General features: G+C 42.0%; 1 protein-coding gene across 2 annotated transcripts in view; it reads right to left on the bottom strand.

Moving 5' to 3' along the window:
- The window catches only part of AFG1L (AFG1 like ATPase), a 237,570-nt gene that overhangs the window by 201,184 nt on the left and 11,656 nt on the right, over positions 1 to 24,730 (bottom strand). For both annotated transcript variants that reach the window (XM_024929329.4, XM_024929330.4), the window contains exon 2: positions 7,523 to 7,746. In XM_024929329.4, coding sequence (XP_024785097.1) covers positions 7,523 to 7,746 — 224 coding nt within the window. The remainder of the gene's footprint in view (positions 1 to 7,522; positions 7,747 to 24,730) is intronic.

The following is a 24,730-nucleotide window of genomic DNA, read 5'->3' as shown; positions in this document are numbered from 1 at the left end:
ATGTTCATTCTTCATAGTTTGTTGCTCATATGGCATGGTCATCTGTTCATAACATCTTCAAATGTTAATTTACTAGAGAAAACATTGTTACATAGGTAGGTGAAAGCAGCCTGGTAGTTTGTCACCAATTTTATCACCTTGGTTAATAAATTTGGTATCTTATGAAGAAGGTATACTTTATTTTAATATTATAGCATAGACTTACAGAAAGTTTCTTAGGAGTATAATGAGGGAAAAAAAATAAGTCCACCATAATGAAGTCTATTTGTGTTTTGTTTTGTTCTGTTTTGTTTTGTTTTGTTTTTTGAGACAGTCTCTCTCTGTTGCCCAGGCTGGAGTGCAGTGGCACGATCTCGGCTTACTGCAGCCTCAACCTTCTGGGCTCAAGTGATCCTCCCACCTCAGCCTCCCAATTAGGTGGACCACAGGCATGTACCACCATGCCTAGCTAATTTTTTTTTTTTTGGTGGAGATGGGGTCTCCCTATGTTGGCCAGGCTGGTCTCAAACTCCTGGCCTCAAGCAATCCTCCCATCTCAGCCTCTCAAAATGCCGGAATTACAGGCATGAGCCACCACACCCAGCCTATAATGAAGTTTAAACAACTGTATTGAAAACAAAATCCAAAGTTCATAAAATCATAAATCCTACTTAGCACATGTCTTAGTTCATTTTCTGTCGCTTATAACAGAATATCTGACACTGAGTTTCAGATATTCTGAAATTTATTTATTTATTTCTTTTTAAACAGGTAGTAATTAGCTGAATTTAATGATAAAATGAAGACCTTGAGAAATAGTATTTGTTATTTAAAGTTCACGAAAATGGGCAGTCAGTACTGCTTAGCTTTCCTCCAAAATGGCTGAATGTGTATCAAAGCAGCAAACATGCTGTAGCTAATAAACAACTTAAGTTCTTGAGTGATCTGTCTTCTCCTTAGCTGTTCGGATGGCCTATCAGAGAAAGAAGACTGTGCTGTGGTGAAACTTGTTGTCCCTTACAGTTTCCACTCTTCTTTCAACAATGTCAAGGTTTCATACCCAAGACAAAGGTTTACAGTCCAAAGTCAGAGTTTTATCTTCAGAAACTGAGTAATTTATAAAGAAAAGGAATTTATGAGCCAGGCGCAGTGGCTCACACCTGTAATCCCAACACTTTGGGAGGCCCAGGCAGGCAGAGCACGAGGTCAGGAGTTCAAGACCAGCCTGGCCAACATGGTGAAACCTGGTCTCTACTAAAAATACAAAACTTAGCTGGGCGTGGTGGCATGCACCTGTAGTCCCAGCTACTCAGGAAGCTGAGGCAAGAGAATCGCTTGAACCCGGGGGAGGCTGCCATGAGCTGAGATCACACCACTGTACTCCAGCCTGGCAACAGAGTGAGACTCAGTCGCAAAAAAAAAAAAAAAAAGGAATTTATTTCTTACAGTGATGGAGGCTGAGAAGTCCATGTTTGAGGGACCCCACCTAGTGAGGGCCTTCTTGCTGGTGAAGACTCTCTGCAGAGCCCCAGATGACACAGGGGCATCACATGGCGAGGGGGCTGAGCATGCTAGCTCAAGACTCTCTTCCCCTTATAAAGCCACCAGTCCCACTTCCATGATAATCCATTAATCCATTAACCCATTACTCCATGAATGGACTAATCCATTCATGACAGCAGAGATCTCATGACCCAGTCACCTCTGAAAGAATTCACCTTTCAATACTGCCACACTGGGGATTAAATGTCAACATGAGTTCTGAAAGAGACAAATATTCGAACCATAGCACCAGAATAAAGAACTCCATCACTGGAGTTTTTCCATCACTGGAAAACCTAATAGCCCAAAGTTTCCTTTTCTGATAATTGGCATATCAGTGTTTGTTTTTAGAAAAAAATAGGTCTGTGTCGTCTTTATACTCTTTAAAAACTAAAGTTTTATATACTTTTTTTCAAATTATGTTAGATGTTTGGATCTCTTTCAGTATTTTAAAGATTTAGTGGGGCCAGGCGCAGTGGCTCACATCTGTAATCCCAGCACTTTGGGAGGCCAAGGCGGGCAGATCACTTGAGGTCAGGAGTTCGAGAACAGCCTGACCAACATGGTGAAACCCCGTCTCTACTAAAAATGCAAAAATTAGCCAGGCGTGGTGGTGGGCACCTGTAATCCCAGCTACTCGGGAGGCCGAGACAGGAGAATCACTTGAATCCAGGAGGCAGAGGTTGCAGTGAGCCAAGATTGCACCATTGCACTCCAGCCTGGGTGACAGAGTGAGACTCTGTCTCAAAAAAAATAAAAAATAAAATTTTTAAGTAAAATCTTTATTTAAAATAAAGATTTAGTGGGTTTAGGAAACTATAAGGGCCAAGAGCGGTGGCTCATGCCTGTAATCCCAGCACTTTGTGAGGCCAAGATGGGAGGATTGCTTGAGCCCAGAGATCAAGACCAGCCTGGGCAACATGGCAAGACCCTGTCTTGAAAGGAAGGAGGGAAGATAGGAAGGAAGGAAGGAAGGAAGGGAGGGAGGGAGGGAGGGAATAAGACAAATACTATTAGAAAAAGATGTTGCTCTACCTACTAAACATTTATTCACATGCACTAGGATTTAACAAATAGGACCTTTCATTAGACACATTTGAAACTCTACCTGACATATCAAATCTTCCATTTACATTAGATTTCAACTACCCAATAAAACCAGGGTTATTCACTAGCTGGCCCATCATAGCCAACTCAGATATCAAAGGTGGACATACGGGAAAATACCCCTAAGAAGAGCCAAAGATTTTTTTAAAAACCACCATTGTTGAATTGGCAACCAAATAAGTTAATAGTTACAGGATACTTGTGATTGGATGGGATGTCACCAACTACTGTAAGATGGGTCCTGGGAATGCTATAGAGTAGGGAGGAGGGATAAAAGGAATATATTTCCAGGAGGCTGGGGCAGACAGATTGCTTGAGCTCAGGAGTTCAAGACCAGCCTGGACAACATGGCAAAACCCCATCTCTATTAAAAAAAAAAAAAACAAAAAATTAGCTGGGTGTGGTGGCATGCACCTGTAGTCCCAGTTACTGGGGAGGCTGAGGTGTGAGGCTTGCTGGAGCCCAGGAGGTCGAGGCCGCAGTGAGCCATGATTGTGCCACTGCATTCCAGCTAGGCAATAGAGTGAGACCCTGTCTCAAAACAAAACAAAACAAAAGGAATATATTTCCAAAAGGAAGAGGACTAGAAAGGGAACAAGATGTAAAATTCAGGAAAGCAATTCAAGTCTCAGATAACCAAAATATCCAGTTGAGTACAACATGTTGTTTCCTGGCTAGGCCACATAACCAAATTGTTATTTTACTTGGATGCCCACCTGTATCACAAACTATATAATTACATAGTTTTATATGTTATAGTTTATATACTATATGCAAATATATCCCTATATATATATCACATATAACTAGATATGCAGTACATAAGCAGTCTATATTTTTCAAATTTGTTGGTTCTTTACTCAACAATAAACTGAGAAATATGGGAAAAAGAGGTTGGTCATCAAAAGAAATAATTCATCATTACCTATAACCATTGTGCTGGACTGGTCACTCATGGTGCCCACCACACTCACAGTCCATTTCTGAGAGCAACTGCCATGCTCACAGGAGCAGCCCTGCATGGGACCATAGGTAAGCCAATCTTTACGCTGGTTAACGGCCTCTAAGAAACCCAATGTGAAAGCTCTACCCAAACAGGGATGAAGTCATTGGGTGGCCTATGAGATCCTTACTCAGGAATTTAAACTACAGACACACAGAGAGAATTAAGAAGTTGGTAGAGTGAACAGAAGTGGAAGCAGACATGAGAGAAAAGGAACAACAAAATAAGTGGGTGCTATGGTCTCAATGCTTGCATCACCCCAAAATTCATATGTTGAAGTTCTAACCCCCAAAGTGAGGCTCTTAGGAGGTAGGACCTTTGGAAGGTGATGAGGTCATGAGAGTGGGGCCCTCCTCAGTTGGATTAGTGCCCTTACAAAAGAGGCCTGAGGGAGCTCATTTGTCCCTTCAGCCATGTGAGGACACAGTGAAAAGACAGCTGTCCAAGAATAGTTAAGCAGGCCCTCACCAGACACTGAATTTGCCAGCACTTTGATCTTGGCCTTCCCAGCACCCAGAACTACAAGAAATCTTTTTCTGTTGTTTATAAGCTACCCAGTTTATGGTATTTTGTTACAGAAGCCCAAGTGGACCAAGACAATGAATGACATGAATGGCAGAGCACTGTAAGGCCTAACTGTGTCATGGAGATGCCTTTCATTGCTATGTTCTTATATAATCTTATTCTAAATCTCCATTTCTTTCTGCAATCTAAATGAATCTCTATTTCTTTCAACTAATAGTGTTAACACAATGGGAAGACATTTTCTTTACATAAAAATAAAACTAATTATACTCTCAGGAGCTTTATTAAAAAGTAAAATTACTTTCATTCATTTTTTGTTTCTTTGTTTTTTATTTGTATTGTAGAGACAGGGTCTCCCTATATCGTCCAGGCTGATCTCAAACTTCTGGCTTCAAGCTATCCTTCCACCCTGGCCTCCCAAAGTGCTAGGATTATAGGTTCAGCCACCACACCTGGCCCTTATTCTTTTTTTTTTTGAGACGGAGTCTCACTGTCACCCAGGCTGGAGTGATCTTGGCTCACTGCAACCTCCGCCTCCTGGATTCAAGCGATTCTCCTGCCTCAGCCTCCTGAGCAGCTGAGATTACAGGCACCTGCCACCACGCCTGGCTAATTTTTGTATTTTTAATAGAGACAGGGTTTCATCATGTTGGCCAGACTGGTCTCGAACTCCTGACCTCAGGTGATCTGCCCACCTCGGCTTCCCAAAGTGCTGGGATTACAGGCGTGAGCCACTGCGTCTGGCCCCTCATTCATTTTTAAATAAAGTACTACTAATGGTTGTTCTATGGTGCCTTTCTTCTAAAGACGTTACAGTAAAAGCATATTTGGCAGGGGGTGGGGAAAGTCAATTAAAGGAAAACTAGTTTCTTAGGTTGGACCATATTTTAACTCTTACTACTATTAATGTTTTCTCCAGAATTTAAAGATGAGACTATTGGCTTCTATATTAGATAAGGAACAGGAGTTTTCCTGTTGTCATAGAATTTCAACAAAAGCTCAAAGCTGATGACCAGGGAAAATAAGCTCCCACTCACTCTAAAGAAAGACATAGGCTGAGTGTGGTGACTCACACCAATTATCCCAGTGCTTTAGAGGCTGAGGCAGGAGGATTGCTTAAGACCAGAAGTTCAAGACCAGCCTGGCAACATAGTAAGGTCCTGTCTCTACAAAAAAATTAAAAAATTAGTGGAGCATGGTGGTGCATGCCTGTAGCCCTAGCCTACTCAGGGGGCTGCGGGAGGAGAATCACTTGGGCCCAGGACTTCAAGGCTACTAGTGAGCTATGATTGTGCTACTGCACCCCACCTGGGTGACAGAATGAGACAGTATCTCCAAAAATAAATAGGCCAGGCACAGTGGCTCATGTCTGTAATCCCAGCACTTTGGGAGGCCGAAGCAGGGGGATCATTTGAGATCAGGAGCTCAAGACAAGCCCGGCCAGTATGGCAAAACCCCGTCTCTACTAAAAATACAAAATTAGCCAGGCATGGTGGCAGGTGCCTGTAATCCCAGCTATTTGGGAGGCAGGAGAATCGTTTGAACCTGGGAGGCGGAGGCTACAGTGAGCCAAGATATCACACTACTTCACTTCAGCCCGGGAGACAGAGTAACACTCTGTCTCAAATAAATAAATAGGTCAGGTGCGGTGGCTTATGCCTGTAATCCCAGCACTTTGGGAGGCCGAGGTGGGCGGATCACCTGAGGTCAGGAGTTCGAGACCAGCCTGACAAACATGGTGAAACCCCCATCTCTACTAAAAGCACAAAAATTAGCTAGGTGTGGTGGTGTGTGCCTGTAATCCCAGCTACTCAGGAGGCTGAAGCAGGAGGACTGCTTGAACCTGGGAGGTGGAGGTTGCAGTGAGCCAAGATCCCACCACTGCCCTCTAGCCTGGGCAATAGAGCAAAAATCCATCTATAAATAAATAAATAAATACACACTAGTCACATCCATGCAGGAATTAGGTTTAAAAAAAAAAAAAGGCAAAACAGCCCTAAAACCAAAGTGAAACTGAAGAAAGTGATCAAGGTAGAAAGTTAGCTAGGTAGAGTGCCATGGTGTGCCCTTCAGATATCTCGTAACAAATACGAGGGGTTCCCAAGAGAAGCATCCAAAGAGATGAGGACTGAATATAAATTGAGATGGACATCGCTCTCCCCAGCTGGATGCTTGCCTAGGTAAGGAAATGCACAAGCAGCTGCCAGAGCAGAGTGTGGAAGAGTTCATGGGAGAACTTGATATAAGTCCCCAGGAGAAAGGGGTATGCATGACAAAGACAGAAACCAGTGCCTGCTTCTTGCTTGCAGAAGTCTGAGGACAGGAGGCTGACTGAGGCTGCCCATGCAGCAAGGGGTGGCGAAAGGAGATGTTATGTTTCCTGTGGCCTGCACGGACACCATAAAAGATGACCCAATAAGAAATGTCCCAGGCCAGGCACAGTGGCTCACACCTGTAATCCCAGCACTTTGGGTGGCCGAGACAGGTGGATCACTTGAGGTCAGGAGTTCAAGACCAGCCTGGCCAACATGGTGAAACCCCGTTCTACTAAAAATACAAAAATTAGCTGAGTGTGGTGGTCCACGCTTGTTACCCAGTTACTTGGGAGGCTGAGGCAGGACGATTGCTTGAATCCAGGAGGCAAAGGTTGCCAGGAGCCAAGATATCGCGCCACTGCACTCCAGCCCAGGTGACAGAGCGAGACTCTGTCTCAAAAAAAAAAGTCCTGAAAGGACCCCACCCAAGAAGGCTAAGGACAAGGGCAAGGCGGTGTCGGCAGAATGCAGGGTTGTGAGTTGCTTCCCCAGAGTCATAAGAGGTTAGTCAAAGACTGGAGAAGTGTGGAGGTCCCCATGGGAGTCTTGAAGAACCCACCAATAAGACCCTCAACAAAGAGCTAGCATGTCAGCATCTACCATACAAAGGCCCCAGTAACTAACTGGTCACTTAAGGCTGCTGTTTCACTCTAATCTTTCATTCTTCTCATTCTGACCCTAGAGATGTCAGGCAAACAGAGAAAGAAGGAGGAAGAAAAGGGAAAGAACACATCACTCCTCCTTTTCCACTGCTGATCCCTGGATGAGGCCTGAGCTAGAGGAAAGGGAAAGCTTTAATTTCCATAGAAGTTTTTATTTAGACTGGACTGCATTTTTTAAATACCTAAATATGAAGCTATTCAAACCCCTGAAGGCAAAAGAAAGCTATGGAACATCAAAAGGCCAGGAATGGGGATCCAACAGAATTTGTGTAAAGGAACTGGTGAAAATTTTTCAAGATGTTTCATGATTGTGTCCTACTGCATTGCATCCATTTTAGAAAATGCTTACACTTTTAACTGTTTAATCTTTCATATCACACAAGCCTCACCTTTGAAAAAAGGCCTTCTGCCTCTATATTGTATCCTTTAAGGTCCTCGTGTAATTTCTGCAAACACTGTATGACTCTTCTTTGATGTTCATCATCCTTTAGCTCATGAGCTTTGATCAGAAAATCATAGTGGTCCAGAGGTCCATGGCAAACGGCCAAAGCTTTCAAATAAGTCTCTGAAGTGGCAGTTGGGGTCATGCTCTCGGATGTCTGAACCGTATAGGCTATAAACAAAAACATAAAATTTTAGACTTTCTTAAATACATTTTCACAGTGCTCTACACATTTCTTAAGGGTCAAATTCAAACTTTTAACTAGTTACAAGTATATCTATTGGAGCAGTTTTTGTAAATGTCATTTTGATAAAAATAATATAAAATACATTTTCAGCCAGGCATGGTGGCTCACGCCTGTAATTCCAGCACTTTGGGAGACCAAGGCAGGCAGATCACTTGAGGTCAGGAGTTCAAGATCATCCTGGCCAAATGGTGAAACCACATCTCTACTAAAAACACAAAAATTAGCCGGGCATGGTGGTGCATGCTTGTAATCCCAGCTACTTGGGGGGCTGAGGCACGAATTGCTTGAACCTGGGAGGCAGGGGATGAAGTGAGCAGAGATTGTGCCACTGTACTCCAGCCTGGGTGACAGAGTGACACTCGGTCTCAAAAAAAAAAAATTAAACAATGAATATATTTCTAATTGTTTTATTTTAACAAAAGGAAACAAACCCCAAACCCATAAACTATAATTGTAACCTCTCTTCCAGAAGGCCTATTCCTACTACAGCTTCTGCTTTGCTTCCAGTCCACTAAAGGAGACATTGGGGTTCCTCATCTCCTTCCCAAAACAAGAGAGTTGCCTTTCTTTGAGTAAACCCTAATTCTGGTTCTTAAGCACCAAGACAAAGACGTGAAGACTAGTCCCAAGGGTTTTCCACTGTTCCTTAATTCTCTACTCAAAGACAACATAACATTCAGATATTACCACATCGATTTCAGCCCTCTGCTTCTGAGATCTTTTTCTGTTTTCCATAACCTTTAGGGAGTTGGACATGGAATTGAGACACAGCAAGAGTGTCTGCTTCAAAGCAGGGTGGTGTTCTGATCCTATTTTTGGCCTCTCCTGGGAGAGAAATGATTGTGGCGAGGTCCAACCATAATTCCATTCCTTATGTGGGGCAGGTTTAATAAGCAGCTAACTCCTTCTCTACTGTTTAGAAGCAACAATAAACAGCAGCAACCTGGCACATTTTTCAGAACAAGATTTCCCAAAGGTACTCTGCCAGCGTTTTATTCATTTCATTGAACATCATGTTTCCTTTGTCACAATAACATAAAAATTACTTTAGCAAAAAGAATTAACAATCACAATGTTAGGTCCATGTTTTCCCCAAAAGAGGGGGAAAAGTCCTTAAATATACCATGAATGTTGGAGATAGGGACGGCTGTCTTCCATTATTTGTTCCACCTTTCTAAATAGAAGTTTTAGCTGGATGCATGGCTGCCCAGACACATATTACATCTCCTGGCCTCTCTTGCAGTCAGGTATGGCCATGAGAGCAGGTTCTAACAATGGGATATGAGCAGAAACATGTGTAGTTCTGACATACCCCATTAAAGGAAAAGGGCATATCCTCCTGGCTCCCTTTTCCTCCCTTCTCTCTAACTGGAGTGAAAGTGTAATGACTGCAGCTGGAAGAGGCAATGAGATGCACACAGAATGTTGAATGAAGCAGAGCAACAAGATACACAAAGCCTGGTTCTCCAACAATGCTGAGCTGCCAAACCAGCTTTGGATTGCCTACCTGGATTTTTATGTAAAAGAATAATAAACTTCTGGCCAGGCACAGTGGCTCACACCTGTAATCCTAGCACTTTGGGAGGCTGAGACAGGCAGATCACTTGAGCTCAGGAGTTCGAGACCAGCCTGGGCAACATAGTAGGACCTCATCTCTACTAAAAATAACAAATTTTAAAAAATTTTTGTTTTTAATTAGCCAGGCTTAAAATTAGCATGTGCCTGTAGTCCCAGCTACTTGGGGAGGCTGAGGTAGGAGGACGGCTTAAGCCCAGGAGTTTGAGGCTGCAGTGAGCTATGACCTACACCAGTGCACTCCAGCCCGGGCAACAGAGTGAGACTCTCTCTCCAAAAGAAATTAAAAGGGAGTAATAAACTTCTATCTTGCTTTTAAAGTAGTGTATAATTGGGGTCTCTGTTACAGAAGCCTAAGTTGTACCCTAACTGATATAGTTGCTTAAGGCCTGTAAAACAGAATCTAAGGGTATCCTGGAACACTGGGCCTCACAGTACCAGGATAAGGTTTGGGTTCAATGTTGAAGCTGGAGATGCAGGTTGAGAGTTCCTAAATGTTCCCGGCAATTTGAGATATTTGCCAGTGTGGTATAATAAGAAATATATTTGATCTTTGTCCCTGGTCCTTGGCACAGAGTTCCTAAAACCCTTGGAATTTCCTGAGTAATAGGAGTGTTTTCTGTTATTCATTGCATCACACCTGAGTTTATGTTAAGGAGGTGACTCTAGGGTGAGGCTGGTAGCCAGAAGGACCAAGTGGGTAGAAGGTTGGAACTTTCAGCCCCACGCACTGACCCCAGGAAGGTGGGGTTAGAGATTGAGCTCTGTAAACACTCAAGGAGACTTGGAGAACTTCTGGGTTGGTGAACACATCTAGGTGCGTTCAACCTCTAGGTATCCCCCTAGGCCATCTCTTCTACTGGGCTCCCTGAATTGTATCCTTTATCATAAACCAGTAAACATAAGCAAAATTTTCCCCTGAGTTCTGTGAGCTATTCTAGCAAATTATCAAATCTAAAGGGGAGGAAGGCTATGGGAATTCCCGAATTTGTAGTTGCCAGGTAGATATGTGGGTAGCCTGTATACCCCATTTGCAGCTGGCATGTGAAGTGGGGGCATTCTGTGGGACTGAGCCCTTTTACTTGTGGGATCTGATGCTCACTTCAAATAAAGAGTGCCAGAATCAAATTGAACTGTTGAATACCCAGTTAGTGTTACAGGATTTGAGAATCTCACAAGAGAAAAACTCTCTTCTCCACCCCCTCTTTTAGACTTCTGGAGTCAACCAAGTGAGAAACTTCAGGGTGATTACTGATATATTCCTCTTCCTCCCACAATCCTGTTCTCTACTCCTCAACCAGGTTCTCAGCCAATCAATCATCGATGCTACTCAATTTTGTATGCGAAATACTCTCTAATTCATTCCCTCCTCTCCTTCCTCATCCTACCACCCCAGCTTGAGCCCTTTAAAGGAAGCAGGGGTCTCTCTTAGGGCCTGCCATGCCCCCTGCAACGTGGAAATAAAGAAAAATCTGGAATTTCAAGGGAAATTCCAGACACCTAGCTAGCCCTGAGAAGTAAATGAGCCACTTGATAAGCAAGAAGATAATAGAAGCTCAAAATCATGGCCAAAGACGTTAGAGATGTTCCCCATAGAAACTAAAGATAACATCTTAATACATGTCACTGAGTTGTTTTTCAGAAACTCCAACCCCTACCAAATGGATCCACTGGCACACAGACTTCAAATAAGGGGGAACAGAGGACTGAATTCTGACCACTATTCTTTGTTCTAAATTTCTTCCTGAGGGGCCTGGAGGAGGTTATGCTCACCAGCCAGAGCTAACATTCTTTTCTGTTGACCCGAAATTTTTAGACAAAGCTTTGTTTCCTTAACCAATTGCAAATCAGAAAATCTTTTAATCCAGCTTTGACCGGCGGGCCACTCCCTTCAAGATGTCCCACTATTTTAGGTCAAATCAATGTATAGCCTCCATGTACTGATGTATGACTCTGATCACCACCACTGTGCCAAATTTACCACTACCATGATCTGTCAAATATCTTCCGCCAACTCCAGGGCTGATCTTACTAAAATCCATATGTGATTTTATCAATCTTTGGCTTGAAATTCGTCTCATTGTTTAAAGGAGTGGTTTTCCAACTTTATTTTTTAATAGCTGTACCTTTTTTACATACAAAATATTCCATAGAATCCTCAATTTATTAAAGAGAAAAGTGGGAAGGGGGGCACAAAGTCCCACCTTTTTCGTATCCCCCTCATTCACATACCCACACCACCCCTATTTCCCAACAGCCTCACTTCAGAGGATTATATTTGGTACAAATAATGTGCAGAAAAGGGTTAACACAACAGGCCTGAGACTACCATCCACAGAGCATATTTACTTATGTCTCAAAATAAATAAATAAATAAATAATACCTAATTTTTTAAAGTTGAGGCTGGGTGGAGTGGCACACATCTGTAGTCCCAGCTACTTGGGAGGCTGAGGCAGGAGTATCCCTTGAAACCAAAAGTTGGAGGCTGCAGAGCACCATGATCATACCTGTGAATGGCCACTGCACTCCAGCCTTGGCAACATAGCAAGACCTCATTTCTAAAAAAAATAAAAATAAGATAAATAAAAATTGTTTTGGCCAAGCACAGTGGCTCACGCCTGTAATCCCAGCACTTTGGGAAGCTGAGGTGAAAAGATCTCTTGAGCCCAGGAGCTCGAGACCAGCCTGGGAAACATAGTGAAACCTCTGTCTTTACAGATGGAAAAAAAAAAATTTAATTAGCCAGGCATAATGGTATATGCCTCTAGTCCTATAGGGATTACTACTACTAGGAACTATTGCTACTCGGAGGGCTAAGGTGGGAGGATAACTTGAGCCTGGGAGGTTGAGGCTGCAGTGAGTGGAGATCGTGCTACTGCACTCCTGTCTGGGTGACAGAATGAGACCCTGTCTAAACAAATTAATTAATTAATTAATTTAAAAGTGTTTAAAAGTTATTCATAGGAAATATCAGTATTGTGGGTAAAACGTACTGTTTATCTTGGCATCTGCCTTTGGAGAGGCTTAAAGTCCTTCTACTTTTATTTTCACTAGCCTAACATCTTGATTTAATAGTGTAGACTTCATTCCCAGTTTTTGGAAAAGAAAACCAAGGTACAGTGAAGATGAGGCATAAATTCAGCTAGTCAGCAGAGATAAAAAGAGAATCAGTCAGGCAAGATACTCAAGGCTGACAGATTGGCCAGCTTAGCCCTGGATAGCAGCTGTATAAATTGAAATACAAAAGACTTCTCAAAAGCTGCATTAAATTAAATCTGTTACTACATCAGTGTACACAAATTATGTGATGCTGCTGCCATATTATTTTGATTTGTATTAATTTGTCTTATTGTACTCCAAATGGACAGTGGGAAAATGCCATTCGGAAGTTCCACACACTAATTTACAAACATAAATGAAAGATTTTAGGAACCCAAAAAGTCTGCGCTATTCTTTCGAATACTTCAATTTTGTACCTTATTTCACTATATTCTCCTAAACTAAGTTTCAGGAAGATCCTACTATACTCCACAGCCCACTTTCTAAAAGATTTAATCAATATCTTGTGTCCTACATCTGAATAACCTATTAAAACTTCCTTGTTATGGTAAAAATTACTCCTATTTAGTTTTACTTTCCCCAGGGAAAAAATGAGTTTCCTCAGGCTTTGTGTATAGTCGTAATTACTTTTATTTTCTCCAACTTTTTTAAGTAAATGTAACCTCAAGATTTTATTATCTGCATAATAAAACAAAAGATGATACTTAGAAACTAGATCAACACTTGGCCTTTCTCTTAACTCTTCCCAGTTCAAAATGCTTGCATCCCTTATGGCCAGCATTCTCTTAGATCTGCAGTTGGGCTCAACGCATTCAAGTCTCAGCACAGTCTTCTTTGTGTTTTAGCCTTTTTCTGGAAAATCAGCTTAGTCTGCCTATGATGATGATAGCCACTCTGCTTCCTATCATAACGCCACTTTCCTTGGGCACACAGAGAATCCTTGCCCTTCTTATCCTGATCTTGGCATGAAGTTGGTACTTGGCACATGCCACACATGTTACAGAAAGTCTAGAGGGTTTTAGAGACATTCACCATGTTTATGGGAATGCTATCTATAAGAAAACACATGATTTCCTTCAATTTTTCCATTTTCACTTTAAAATATAAGTTTGGAACAAATAAAATTCTCCTGAAGCTGTGGAGTCCCAAGTTTATGCTGATATGCTCCCCTTAACTAATCTTACTACATTAAACAAATAATATATAATAAACTGAAACTGTCTTTACAAAACTATGACAGTAAGAGAAATCTGACATAGTTGACTCCACCTTGCTTCTGACCTCCAAGCTCTGCCTGATCATTCCTGGGCACAGGCCAAGCTAACTTTAGGATGAATTTAGTTTACAGTTTAACTTTAAAATAATGACGACAATATTATTGCTCCCTCCCTTAGGCTAACCCCACCATTTCTCAAAAACCGAAAGCCACCTTTGTAAGACTAATGAAAGCCTACAAGAATAAAATTATGAGAGGAGCCTGAACTCTGCTAAAATGTAGGCCAAGTTTCTACAATCCCTTACTGCTCAGGGGTCATGTGGCCAGAGGTCACAAGATTTGTGACTTCTCCAACTGCTTCTACAAATAATATCACTGTTATAGAACCTAAGATTGGTTTTGCTGAAATGTCTTTCAGACTGACCCCACCTGGACTCATGACTCATGACTCAACTGGTCCTGTTGTCCCACCCACAGTTGGACTCAGTGCATGAGGATCGATTTCCACACCCCTATTATTTCATCCCCAACCAATCAACAGTGCCATTCCCTAGCCCCCTGCCTGTGAAATTGTCCATAAAAACCCTCAGCTCGAAGCCTGCAGAGAGACTGATTTGAGGGATAACTCCAGTTCTCCTGTGTGGGACTGCCTTGCATCAGTTAAACTCTTTTCTCTACTGCAATGCCACAGTCTCAGGGGATTGATTTTGCCTGTGCAGTAAACAGGTAATTACAAATTCATAATCATGTTCTTCTTAATAGCACCATCCAAAAAGAAGAGGCAATCCAAATTGTCACTGATATCCTTACAAGAATTGTTATATAATAAATATAGGGCTTTTTTTTCTTAACAAGGTCTGAGTTGGCATCCAAGACAGACTTAAGGGGAGGTAGGTGTCTTGGAGCCTCTTGAAATTAAAAGAAAATTGTATATTGTATATTTCAAAATTAATAATGGATTTTAAATGGTCTCATCACAAACATATAAGGAGTTGAGGTGATGGATGTTATTAACTTGATTTAATCTTTCTAGAACATATATATCTGTTAAAACATCAGAGTGGGCCGAGCGCGGTGGCTCATGCTTGTAATCCCAGGACTTTGGGAGGCCAAGGCGGGCAGATCACGAGGTCAGGAGATTGAGACCATCCCGGCTAACACGGTGAAACCCCGTCTCTACTAAAAATACAAAAAATTAGCCAGGCATGGTGGCAGGTGCCTGTAGTCCCAGCTACTCGGAGGCTGAGGCAGGAGAAGGGCGTGAACCTGGGAGGCGGAGCTTGCAGTGAGCCGAGATCGCACCACTGCACTCCAGCCTGGGCAACAGAGTGAGACTCTATCTCAAAAAAAAAAAAAAAATCAGAGTGTACCCCATAAATATATACAATTACTTGTCAATTAATTTATGAGTTCTATAAAAGAAAGAAAATTATGTGTGAGTATGTTTAATCTGAGGCAAGTCCTCTAAATATACAACTTTCCGATTTTTAAACAAGATAAGAACCAATGTTTCATAATTTTTTTTTAAGCAGGGTCTCTCATTCTGTGGCCTATGCTGGAGTGCAGTGGCATGATCATGGCTCACTGCAGCCTCAACCTTCCAGGCTCAAGCTATCCTTCCCCTCCATTCTCCTGAGTAGCTGGGACTACAGGTGCACACCACCATTCCTGGCTCACATTTCATTTTTTGTAGAGAGGGGTTCTCCTTGTGTTGCCCAGGCTGGTCTTAAACTCCTGGGCTCAAACGATCCTTCAGCCTTGGCCTCCCAAAGATCTGGAATTACAGGCATGAGCTACCACATCCAGCCCAAGAACCACTGTTTAAAAAAGAACTGTTGGGCTGGGCACAGTGGCTCATGCCTGTAATCTCAGCACTGTGGGAGGCTGATCACTTGAGACCAGGAGTTTGAGGTTACAGTGAGCTATGATTATAACACTGCACTCCAGCCTGGGCAACAAAGGAAGCCCCTATCTCTAAAAAAGCAACAAAAAAGGAAGGAAAGAAAAGAGAACAAGGAAGGAAGGCAGGCATACAGAATCTGAGGCCCTACCCCAGCCCTCTGAATCAAAATTTGCATTTTCAACAAAATACTTAGGTGTTTTACATGCACATTAAAGGTTGAGAAGCACTGTGCCAGGGAATGACCAGAGACTCCTACAGATTATCAGGAAAAAGCCTTTCTGTGAAAAACACATTAAGTTGACACCCGAATGCCAAAAGGAGTCACCCATGAGAAATATCAATAACATCCCAGCCTAAGGTTATAGATGAGGCAAAGTAGAAATGGAAATAAGCTTCACATTTTCGAGGTAAGAGAAAGGAAGTTTATATGGTTGATGCAAATGAGCAAGGTAGAGTATGTGCTATAAGAAGAGGTTGGAAAGGACAATAAGAGGCCCAGCACAGTGGCTCACACCTGTAATACCAATACTTTGGGAGGCTAAGGCCAGCAGATCACTTGAGGCCAGGAGTTCGAGGCAGGCAGATCACTTGAGGCGGGCGGTGATCACTTGAAGCCAGTCTGGCCAACATGGTGAAACCTCGTCTCTACTAAAAATACAAAAAAATTAGCTGGGCATGCTAGTGCATGCCTGTAACCCCATCTACTCATGTGGCTGCAGCACGAGAATCACTTGAACCCAGGAGGCAAAGTTTGCATGAGCCAAGATCACCCCACTGTACTCTAGCCTGGGTGACAGAGCAAGACACTGTCTCAAAAAAAAAAAGTACAAGCACTAAATGATGTAGGGCCTTAAAAGCCATGGTAAGTAAGGCAGATTTTGTAAGTAGGATTGAGAACAAGGAGGTTTTTCTGTTTTGTTTTGATTTCCTTTTTTTATTATTATTAAACTTAACCCCTCTAAGAAGCAGAAGGGGTTTGGAGTGGTGGCTCACGCCTGTAATCCTAGCAATTTTGGGAGGCCGAGGCGGGTGGATGGCCTGAGCTCAGGAGTCTGAGACCAGCCTAGGCAACACGGTGAAACCCCGTTTCTACTAAAACACAAAAGAAATTAGCCGGGCATGGCAGCATGTGCCTGTAGTCGCAGCTACTCGGGAGGCTGAGGTAGGAGAACTGCTTGAACCTGGGAGGTGGAGGTTGCAGTGAGCCGAGATCGCACCACAGCACTCCAGCCTGGGCGACAGAGCGAGACTCTATCTCTTAAAAAAAAAAAAAAAAAGAAGCAGCAGAAGGTTTTGATCAGGGTACAAGATATTATTGAAGATAATAAGGCTTGATAATAAAAGATTGCTTTACAAAATAAGACTAGGAATGCAAAGTGGAAGCAGAATGTGTGAATTATATAGTATGTGAATTATTTTCTTATCTTTTTTTTTCTTTTTTTGAGATGGAGTTCTGCCCTTGTTGCCCAGACTGCAGTACAATGGAGCGATCTCAGCTGACTGCAACCTCCACCTTCCGGGTTCAAGCAATTTTCCCACCTCAACCTCCTAAGTAGCTGGGATTACAGGCACCCGCCACCACGTCTGGCTAATTTTTTGTATTTTTAGTAGAGATGGGGCCATGTTGGCCATGGTCTGGCCATGTTGGCCAGGCTGGTCTCAAACTCCTGACCTCAGGTGATCCACCCGCCTTGGCCTCCCAAAGTGCTCAGATTACAGGCATGAGCCACTGCACCCAGCTGTGAATTATTTTCAATAAAACTACTATGTATTTTTTTATGTGGAAGTAGAAATTAGGAGACTATTCAAATAGTTGAGTTAAGAGATATCTATGGGCTGGACTCAGTGGATCATGCCTGTAATCATAGCAATTTGGGAGGCCGAAGCAGGCAGATCACTGGAGTCCAGGAGTTCAGGACCAGCCTAGGCAACATGGTGAAACCCCGTCTCTACAAAAAATACAAAACTTAGCCAGGTGTGGTGGTGCACACCTTTGTACCAGCTACACAGGAGACTGAGATGGGAGAATCACTTGAGCCCAGGAAGGTTAAGGCTGCAGTGAGCCGTGATTATGTCACTGCACTCCAGCCTGGGCAACAGAGTGAGACCCTGTCTTAAAGAAAATAAATAAAAGAAAGAGAGAAAGCAATGTCTATGATTTGGGCCAGGGAGTTAGCATTGTAGGTTAATAGACCAAGATCATGTAGTTACTAACAGTAGCAATTGTTAACCTTTACTGAGTATTTACTAAGTACCAGGTTACTTTTCTAAGGAATGTCTGTACATTAACTGATTCGATCTTCACAACTACCCTTTGAGGTAGGTACTAATATTATCCCTACTTTAAAGATGAAGAAACTGAGGCACAGAGAGGCAAAGTAACTTGTCCATGTTCCCAAAGCCAGGAAGTGGCATCTGTGGCCCCCAGTATAGTAGGAAGGCAGGATGTTATAATAGTGGAAGGAATGTGGGCTCTGGAATAATAACCTCTAGATTCCTCACCTGACTCCACCGTTTCAGCTCTAAATCATGATAACGTTGTTCTCCATGGTGGACTGAGCATGTGATCACCACCCTGGCCAGTGATGCCTAATGGGGAAGTTAGCTTCTGGCAAAGTCTTCCCCGATGCTCTTCAAAAGGAGACCAAGACAGGGACGTGCTCCTTCCTGCCTTTGTACTTCTACCTGTGAAATCAGGATACCTGGACTGCTGCATCTTAAGAACATGAGAGGAAGGCTGGGTGCAGTGGCTCATACCTGTAATCCCAGCACTTTAGGAAGCCAAGGTGGGAGGATCACTAGAGCACAGGAGTTCAAGGCCACAGTGAACTATGATCTATGATTGCACCACTGCACTGTAGCCTGGGCAACAGAGCGAGACTCTATCTCACAACCAAAAAAAGAACATAAGGGGAAACATTGTTGACACAGGCAAGATAATCTTAATCTTGACATATGTCATAAAGCTTAATTGTATTGACACTGTTTCCACATAGCTAGGGTGATAATAGCAAAGGGAATATGGGGCCTATGTGTTCTTTGGTGCTTTAAGTTGGACTGGATTCAATATCTTTATTGTATTGATATTCTTTTTTATTATTATTACTTTATTTTAGAGACAAGGTCTCTCTCTTCGTCCAGGCTAGAGTGCAGTGGCTCAAGCATAGCACTGCAGCCTCAAATTCCTGGGCTCAACTCCTGGGTTCAAGGGATTCTCTCAACTCAGTCTCCCCAGTAGCTGGGACTACAGGTACGCACTACATGCCTGGGTAATTTTTTATTTTTTTTACTTTTTTGTAGAGACAGGGTCTCACTATGTTGCCCAAGCTGGTCTTGAACTTCTAGACTCAAGTGATCCTCCTGCCTCCGGCTCCCAAAGTGCTGGGATCACAGGTATGAGCCACTTGCCTGGCCTCTATATTTGATACGCTTTAGAAACTTAGGAAAAATGAGGGACCAGAATCTTTCAACAGAAAGTAAACATTTTCTTTTTAAAATTATATTTTAGGCCGGGCACGGTGGCTCACGCCTGTAATCCCAACACTTTGGGAGGCCAAGGCAGGCGGATCCTCTGAGGTTAGGAGTTCAAGATCAACCTGGCCAACATGGTGAAACCCCATCTCTACTAAAAATACAAAAATTAGTCGGGCATGATGGCACATGCCTGTAATCCCAGCTACTCGGGAGGCTGAGGCATGAGAATCACTTGAACCCAGGAGGCACAGGTTGCAGTGAGCAGAGATCGTACCACTTTACTCAAGCCTGGGCAACAGAGCAAGACGCTGTCTCAAAAAAATAAAATAAAATACATAAATAAATAAATAACTTAATTATCCTGGAAAGAATCAGTTTTAAAAAGTATAAAATGGAGAGTTTAGTGAAGTAATAAATGGTTCAAAAATAATGATAAAGCGTCTATCGTGTACAAAGCTCTGTGCTAGAAACTGCAAATACAATCAGTGGCGAGCTGGATGGATGCTGTTAACTGCACTCAAAGCAGTGACAGCTGGGCTTGGTGGACTGCATCTGTAATCCCAGCTACTCAGGAGGCTGAGGTGGGAGGATCGCTTGAGCCCCGGAGTTTAAGACCAGCCTGGGCAACACACCAACACATCCATCTCAAAAAAAAGAAAAACAAAAACAAACAAAAAAAGAAAACAAACAAAAAAAAAAGGTAGACACAAATAAGTGGATGAACAACTCTAATAAAGTGTATGGTATGTCATAAGAGGAACGGGCAGATGCTGTAAGATCACAGGGCCAAAGCTAGTAATCTAGGTTAGGGAGTTTAGGAAGGGTACTCAGAGGAAATGATGTTTCCATTGAGATCAGAAGGGCAGACAGAAGTGTGCCATGGAAAGGGAGGGAAGGAAGGAGGGAGATGTACTAGCCTGAAAGAAGTCCCAGAAACACGACAGTGTGGAACACTAGAAAAAACAGAACAAGTTCAGTTTGGCTGAGACGTAAAGTGAAAGGCGGAGAGAGGTAAGAGATGAACTACTGGAGCAGTACAAGGGAGCCCGGTGAGGCAGAGCATTGCAATGATAAGCAGTTTGAATTTAACCCTTAAAGGCCACAGGAGCCACTTAAAAGTTTTAAAGAATGCAGTGGCTTATGCCTTCTCTTAAGCCAAAAAGAAGGATACTGGAAACAGAGAAACACATTTTACTATCTTTATCTTTCAGCATACCATAGATAACCAGTTGGAAAATACAATAGAAAAAAAAGGATCCCATTCACAATTACAATAAGAATTCTAGAATAAAAATAATATTAACTTCCAGGCACAATGACACACTTGCCTGTACCTTCAGCTACTCAAGGGGTTTAAGTGGGAGGATTGCTTCAGAGCCGAGGAGTTTGAGACCAGCCTGGCCAACATGGCGAAACCCCATCACCAATAAAAATACAAAAATTAGCCGGGTGCGGTGGCACACGCCTGTACTCCCAGCTACCCCGGAGGCTGAGGCATGAGAATCACTTGAGCCCGGGAGGTGGAGGTTGCAGTGAGCTGAGATCACCCCACTGTACTCCAGCCTAGGTGACAGAGCAAGACTCTGTCTCAAAAAAAAAAAAAAAAGAAGGTGAAAATACAACCCACAGAATGGAAGAAAATATTTGCAAATCACATCTCTGATAAGGAATCTGTATCCAGAATATATAAAGAACTTTTACAATTCAACAATAAAAAGATAAATGCAATTTTTAAATGGACAAAGGATTTAAGTAGACATTTCTCCAAAGATATATAAATGGTCAATAAACACATGAAATGATACTCAATATCATTAGTCACCTGGGAAATATAAATCAAAACTAAAATGAGATACCATTTCACATCTACTAGGATCACAATGATAAGAAAGACAGACAATAACTAGTGTTAGAGAAGATGCAGAGAAATTAGAACCTCAGACACTGCTGATGGAAATGTAAATGCTGCAGGCTTGTTTGCTGTCTAGTATAATAACGTCTCCCCCAGGTCAAAAGCCGGGAAGGCTTGTTTGCAACCCTTATAAAAGATGAGGTTTCCTAAGCTTGGGGTTCCTGAACCGTGACACAAACCTGCTGAGTATACATCACCCACCTGGACCAATCTCTGAATAGCCCCATGGGACTTGAGGAACAAGGGGAACTGAGGCACACATAAAGCTCACGTTGCCTGCTAGTCCATGATAAAGTTCTTTATCTCTGATCCAGGAGTTCCATGTCTTTTTCCAACATCCATGAAACAGTAACAGGCTAAAGTGTTGTCTTGCAAGCTGGGTAAAAATCTCAGACCCCTGAGAGATGCTGACATCAAGAATTGTAATTGGCATGTAATCAACATATAATAAAAATTTTTTAATTATTAATAAGATATTTTGTGTTCTTTTTTCTATTAGGTCTTAAAGTATTTGACACCTGCAACACATCTCAATTTGGAAGCTAAATTTTCATTGGAAATATTTAATCTGTATTTAGACTTCATAAAACCTACAGTTGAGAAAAAGTAGATTCACTTTCCCAAGATGTTCCAAGAATATTTAAAAGTTTTCCAATAGGTGAACAGTTTTCCAATAGCAGAATCAAGTATCCTTTTTAAATTTTATATTTAACTAAAATTAAATGAAATTAAAAATTTAGTTCCCCAGTCATATTACACATTTCAAGTGCTCAGTGTCCACATGTGGCTAACGGCGATGGTATCAAAGCTCAGGTCTGGTCAATCTTGAAAAAGAACAAAGTTGGAGGACTTACACAACCAGATATTAAAACTTATTATAAAGCTACAGAGTTAGGACAGTATGATACTGGTACAAGAATAGACCAATGGAACAAAATAGAAGCCCACACATACACGGTCACTTGATTTATGTCAAAAGCAGCACTGCAGTAGCCCAGAAAAAAAAGATGCTCTATATAAAAAATGTTGCTGGATCAACTGGATATCCATACAAAGAAACATAAATCTTGACCCTAACCTAATGTCATACACAAAACTTAATTCCAGAGGTATCATAGATCTAAACATGAAAGGTAAAACAATAAAGCTTCTAAAAGAACATATGAAAATACCTTCGTGACCTTGAGGTAAGCAAAGATTTCATAAATAGGACACACACAAAAAGATTGCTAAATTGGACTACATTAAAATTTAGAACTTCTTGGCCAGGCGCAGTGGCTCACACCTGTAATCACAGCACTTTGGGAGGCTGAGGTGGGCAGATCACCTGAGGTTAGGAGTTCGAGACTAGCGGGGCCAACATGGTGAAACCCCATCTCTACTAAAAATACAAAAAAGCAGCTGGGCGTGGTGGCACACGCCTGTAGTCCCAGCTACTCAGGAAGCTGAGGCAGAAGAATCACTTGAACCTGGGAGGTGGAGAGGTTGCAGTGAGCCAAGATTGTGCCACTGTACTCCAGCCTGGATGACAGAGTGAGACTCTGTCTCAAAATAAATAAATAAATAAATAAATAAATAATAAAATAAATAAAATTTAGAACTTCTTCATCTGGGCACAACCCTAGAGTCCTAGCTACTTGGAAAGCTAAAATAGGAGGATCGCTTGGACCCAGGAGTTTGAGGCTGCAGTGAGCTATGTTTGCATCACTGCACTCTGGCCTGGGCAACAGAGCAAAACCCCATCTCTAAAAAAATTAAAATTAAATAAGTAAAATAAAATTTGGAGCTTCTGCTCATGAAAAGACTCCATTAGCAATGAAAAAGCTAAATTGGACACAGTGGCTCATGCTGGTAATCCCAACACTTTGAGGGGCCAAGGTGGGAGGATAGCTTGAGGCCAGGAGTCTGAGAACAACCTGGGCAACATAGAGAGATGCTGTCTCTATAAAAAATTTTAACAATTAGCTGGGTGTGGTGGCGCATGCCTGTCGTCCCAGCTACTCGGGAGACTGAGGTGAGAGGACTGCTTGAGCCCAGGAGGTCCAGGCTGCAGTGAACCATGATTGTACCACTGCACTCCAGCCTTGATGACACAGAGAGATCTAGTCTCAAAAAAAATGTTTTTAATGAAAAAGCTAGGCTTACACCACTTATAAGATAAGAGATAAATGAAAAAATAAAATTAAAAAGCAAGCTACAGACTGGGAGAAAATACTTGCAATCTATGTATCTGACAAAGGACTTACATCAAGATTATATAAAGAACTACAACTCATTAAGAAACAGACAATGTGCATGTCACAAAAGAGCCTATCCAAATGTCCAGTAAATATATAAAAAAGTATTCAACCTTAAAATGTATCAGGGAAAAGCAAAATAAAATCATAATGAGATATCAGTACACACTTATTAGAGTGACTAAAATTAAAAAGAATACCAGCTGTTAGTGAGGATGCATAGTAACTGAAATCTCACACACTGCTAATGGAAAGATACACTGATATAACCATTTTAGAAAACTGGCCTTGTCTACTAAAGCTGAACATATGTATAAAATATGAGCCAGCAATTCTATTATTTGGTATCTGCCTAACAGAAAGCATACATATATGCACCAAATATATGTACAAACATATTCACAGCAGTACTATATAGGCCTGGGCAATATGGCGAGACCCCATCTCTACAAAAATACAAAAATTAGCCAGGCGTGGTGGTGCTCGCCTGTAGTCTCAGTTACTCAGGAGACTGAGATGGGAGGATTACTTGGACCTGGGAGGTTTAGGCGGCAGTGAGCTGTGATCACACCACTGTACTCCAGCCTGGGCGACTGGGCAAAACCCTGTTTCCAAAAAAAAAAAATAAGATGAAAGAAAAATTAAAGTTAACAGCAGTTGTCTTTTCTATATTTTCTACTGTAAACATAATGTAGTATTTTTATAATTAAAAGTAATTTATTTTTAGGCCGTGTGCGGTGGCTCACGCCCATAATCCTAGCACTTTGGGAGGCCAAGTTGGGCAAATCACGACGTCAGGAGTTCTAGACCAGCCTGGCCAACATTGTGAAACCCTGTCTCTACTAAAAATGCAAAAATTAGCCAGGCATGGTAGCATGCGCCTGTAATCCCAGCTACTCAGGAGACTGAGGCAGGAGAATCTCTTGAACCCAGGAAACAGAGATGGCAGTGAGCTGAGATCATGCCATTGCACTCCAGCCTGGGTGACAGAGCAAGACTCCATCTCAAAAAAAAAGAAAGAAAAAAAAAGTAATTTATGTTTAAACAGAAAAAATAATAAATCAAATACAAACAGGAGAGACCTGTTTTAATAACTCATAAGAGTCGCAAGTGAGATATGAATGTGACCTGACCACCAAAAGTTAATGCCACAGGACACAGAAAAGGTAACCTAAACAAGGCTCTAGGCTGACCATACTTGAAGGAATATATTGTGATATGGGGGCCACATTTTCAGAATGTCATTCAGAAAGTAGATAGTAATCTCAAGAAGGGAAGGAGTTCAAGGATCTAGAAACTATGTTGTGAGACTTGACTGACAGCACAAAAGACTGCTGACATTAACAAGACACTTAGCATACATCCCAGCATCCTGCATGTAGCATATGGATGGCAGCAAGAAGTGCTTGGAAAATGAATGAATGAATGGGAGAAATATAATAAGCCTTTAATGTTTAAAGGTGATTAAATGGAATTGGGACAAGGTGGCACCCAATACTTTGAAAAATGAATGAGTAAATGAATAAATAA

This window comes from Pan paniscus, chromosome 5, assembly GCF_029289425.2.
Source record: "Pan paniscus chromosome 5, NHGRI_mPanPan1-v2.0_pri, whole genome shotgun sequence".
Classification (NCBI taxonomy): Eukaryota; Metazoa; Chordata; class Mammalia; order Primates; family Hominidae; genus Pan; species Pan paniscus.
Note: the sequence above shows the minus strand (reverse complement) of the source record. Positions and strands in the feature narration are given on the sequence as shown.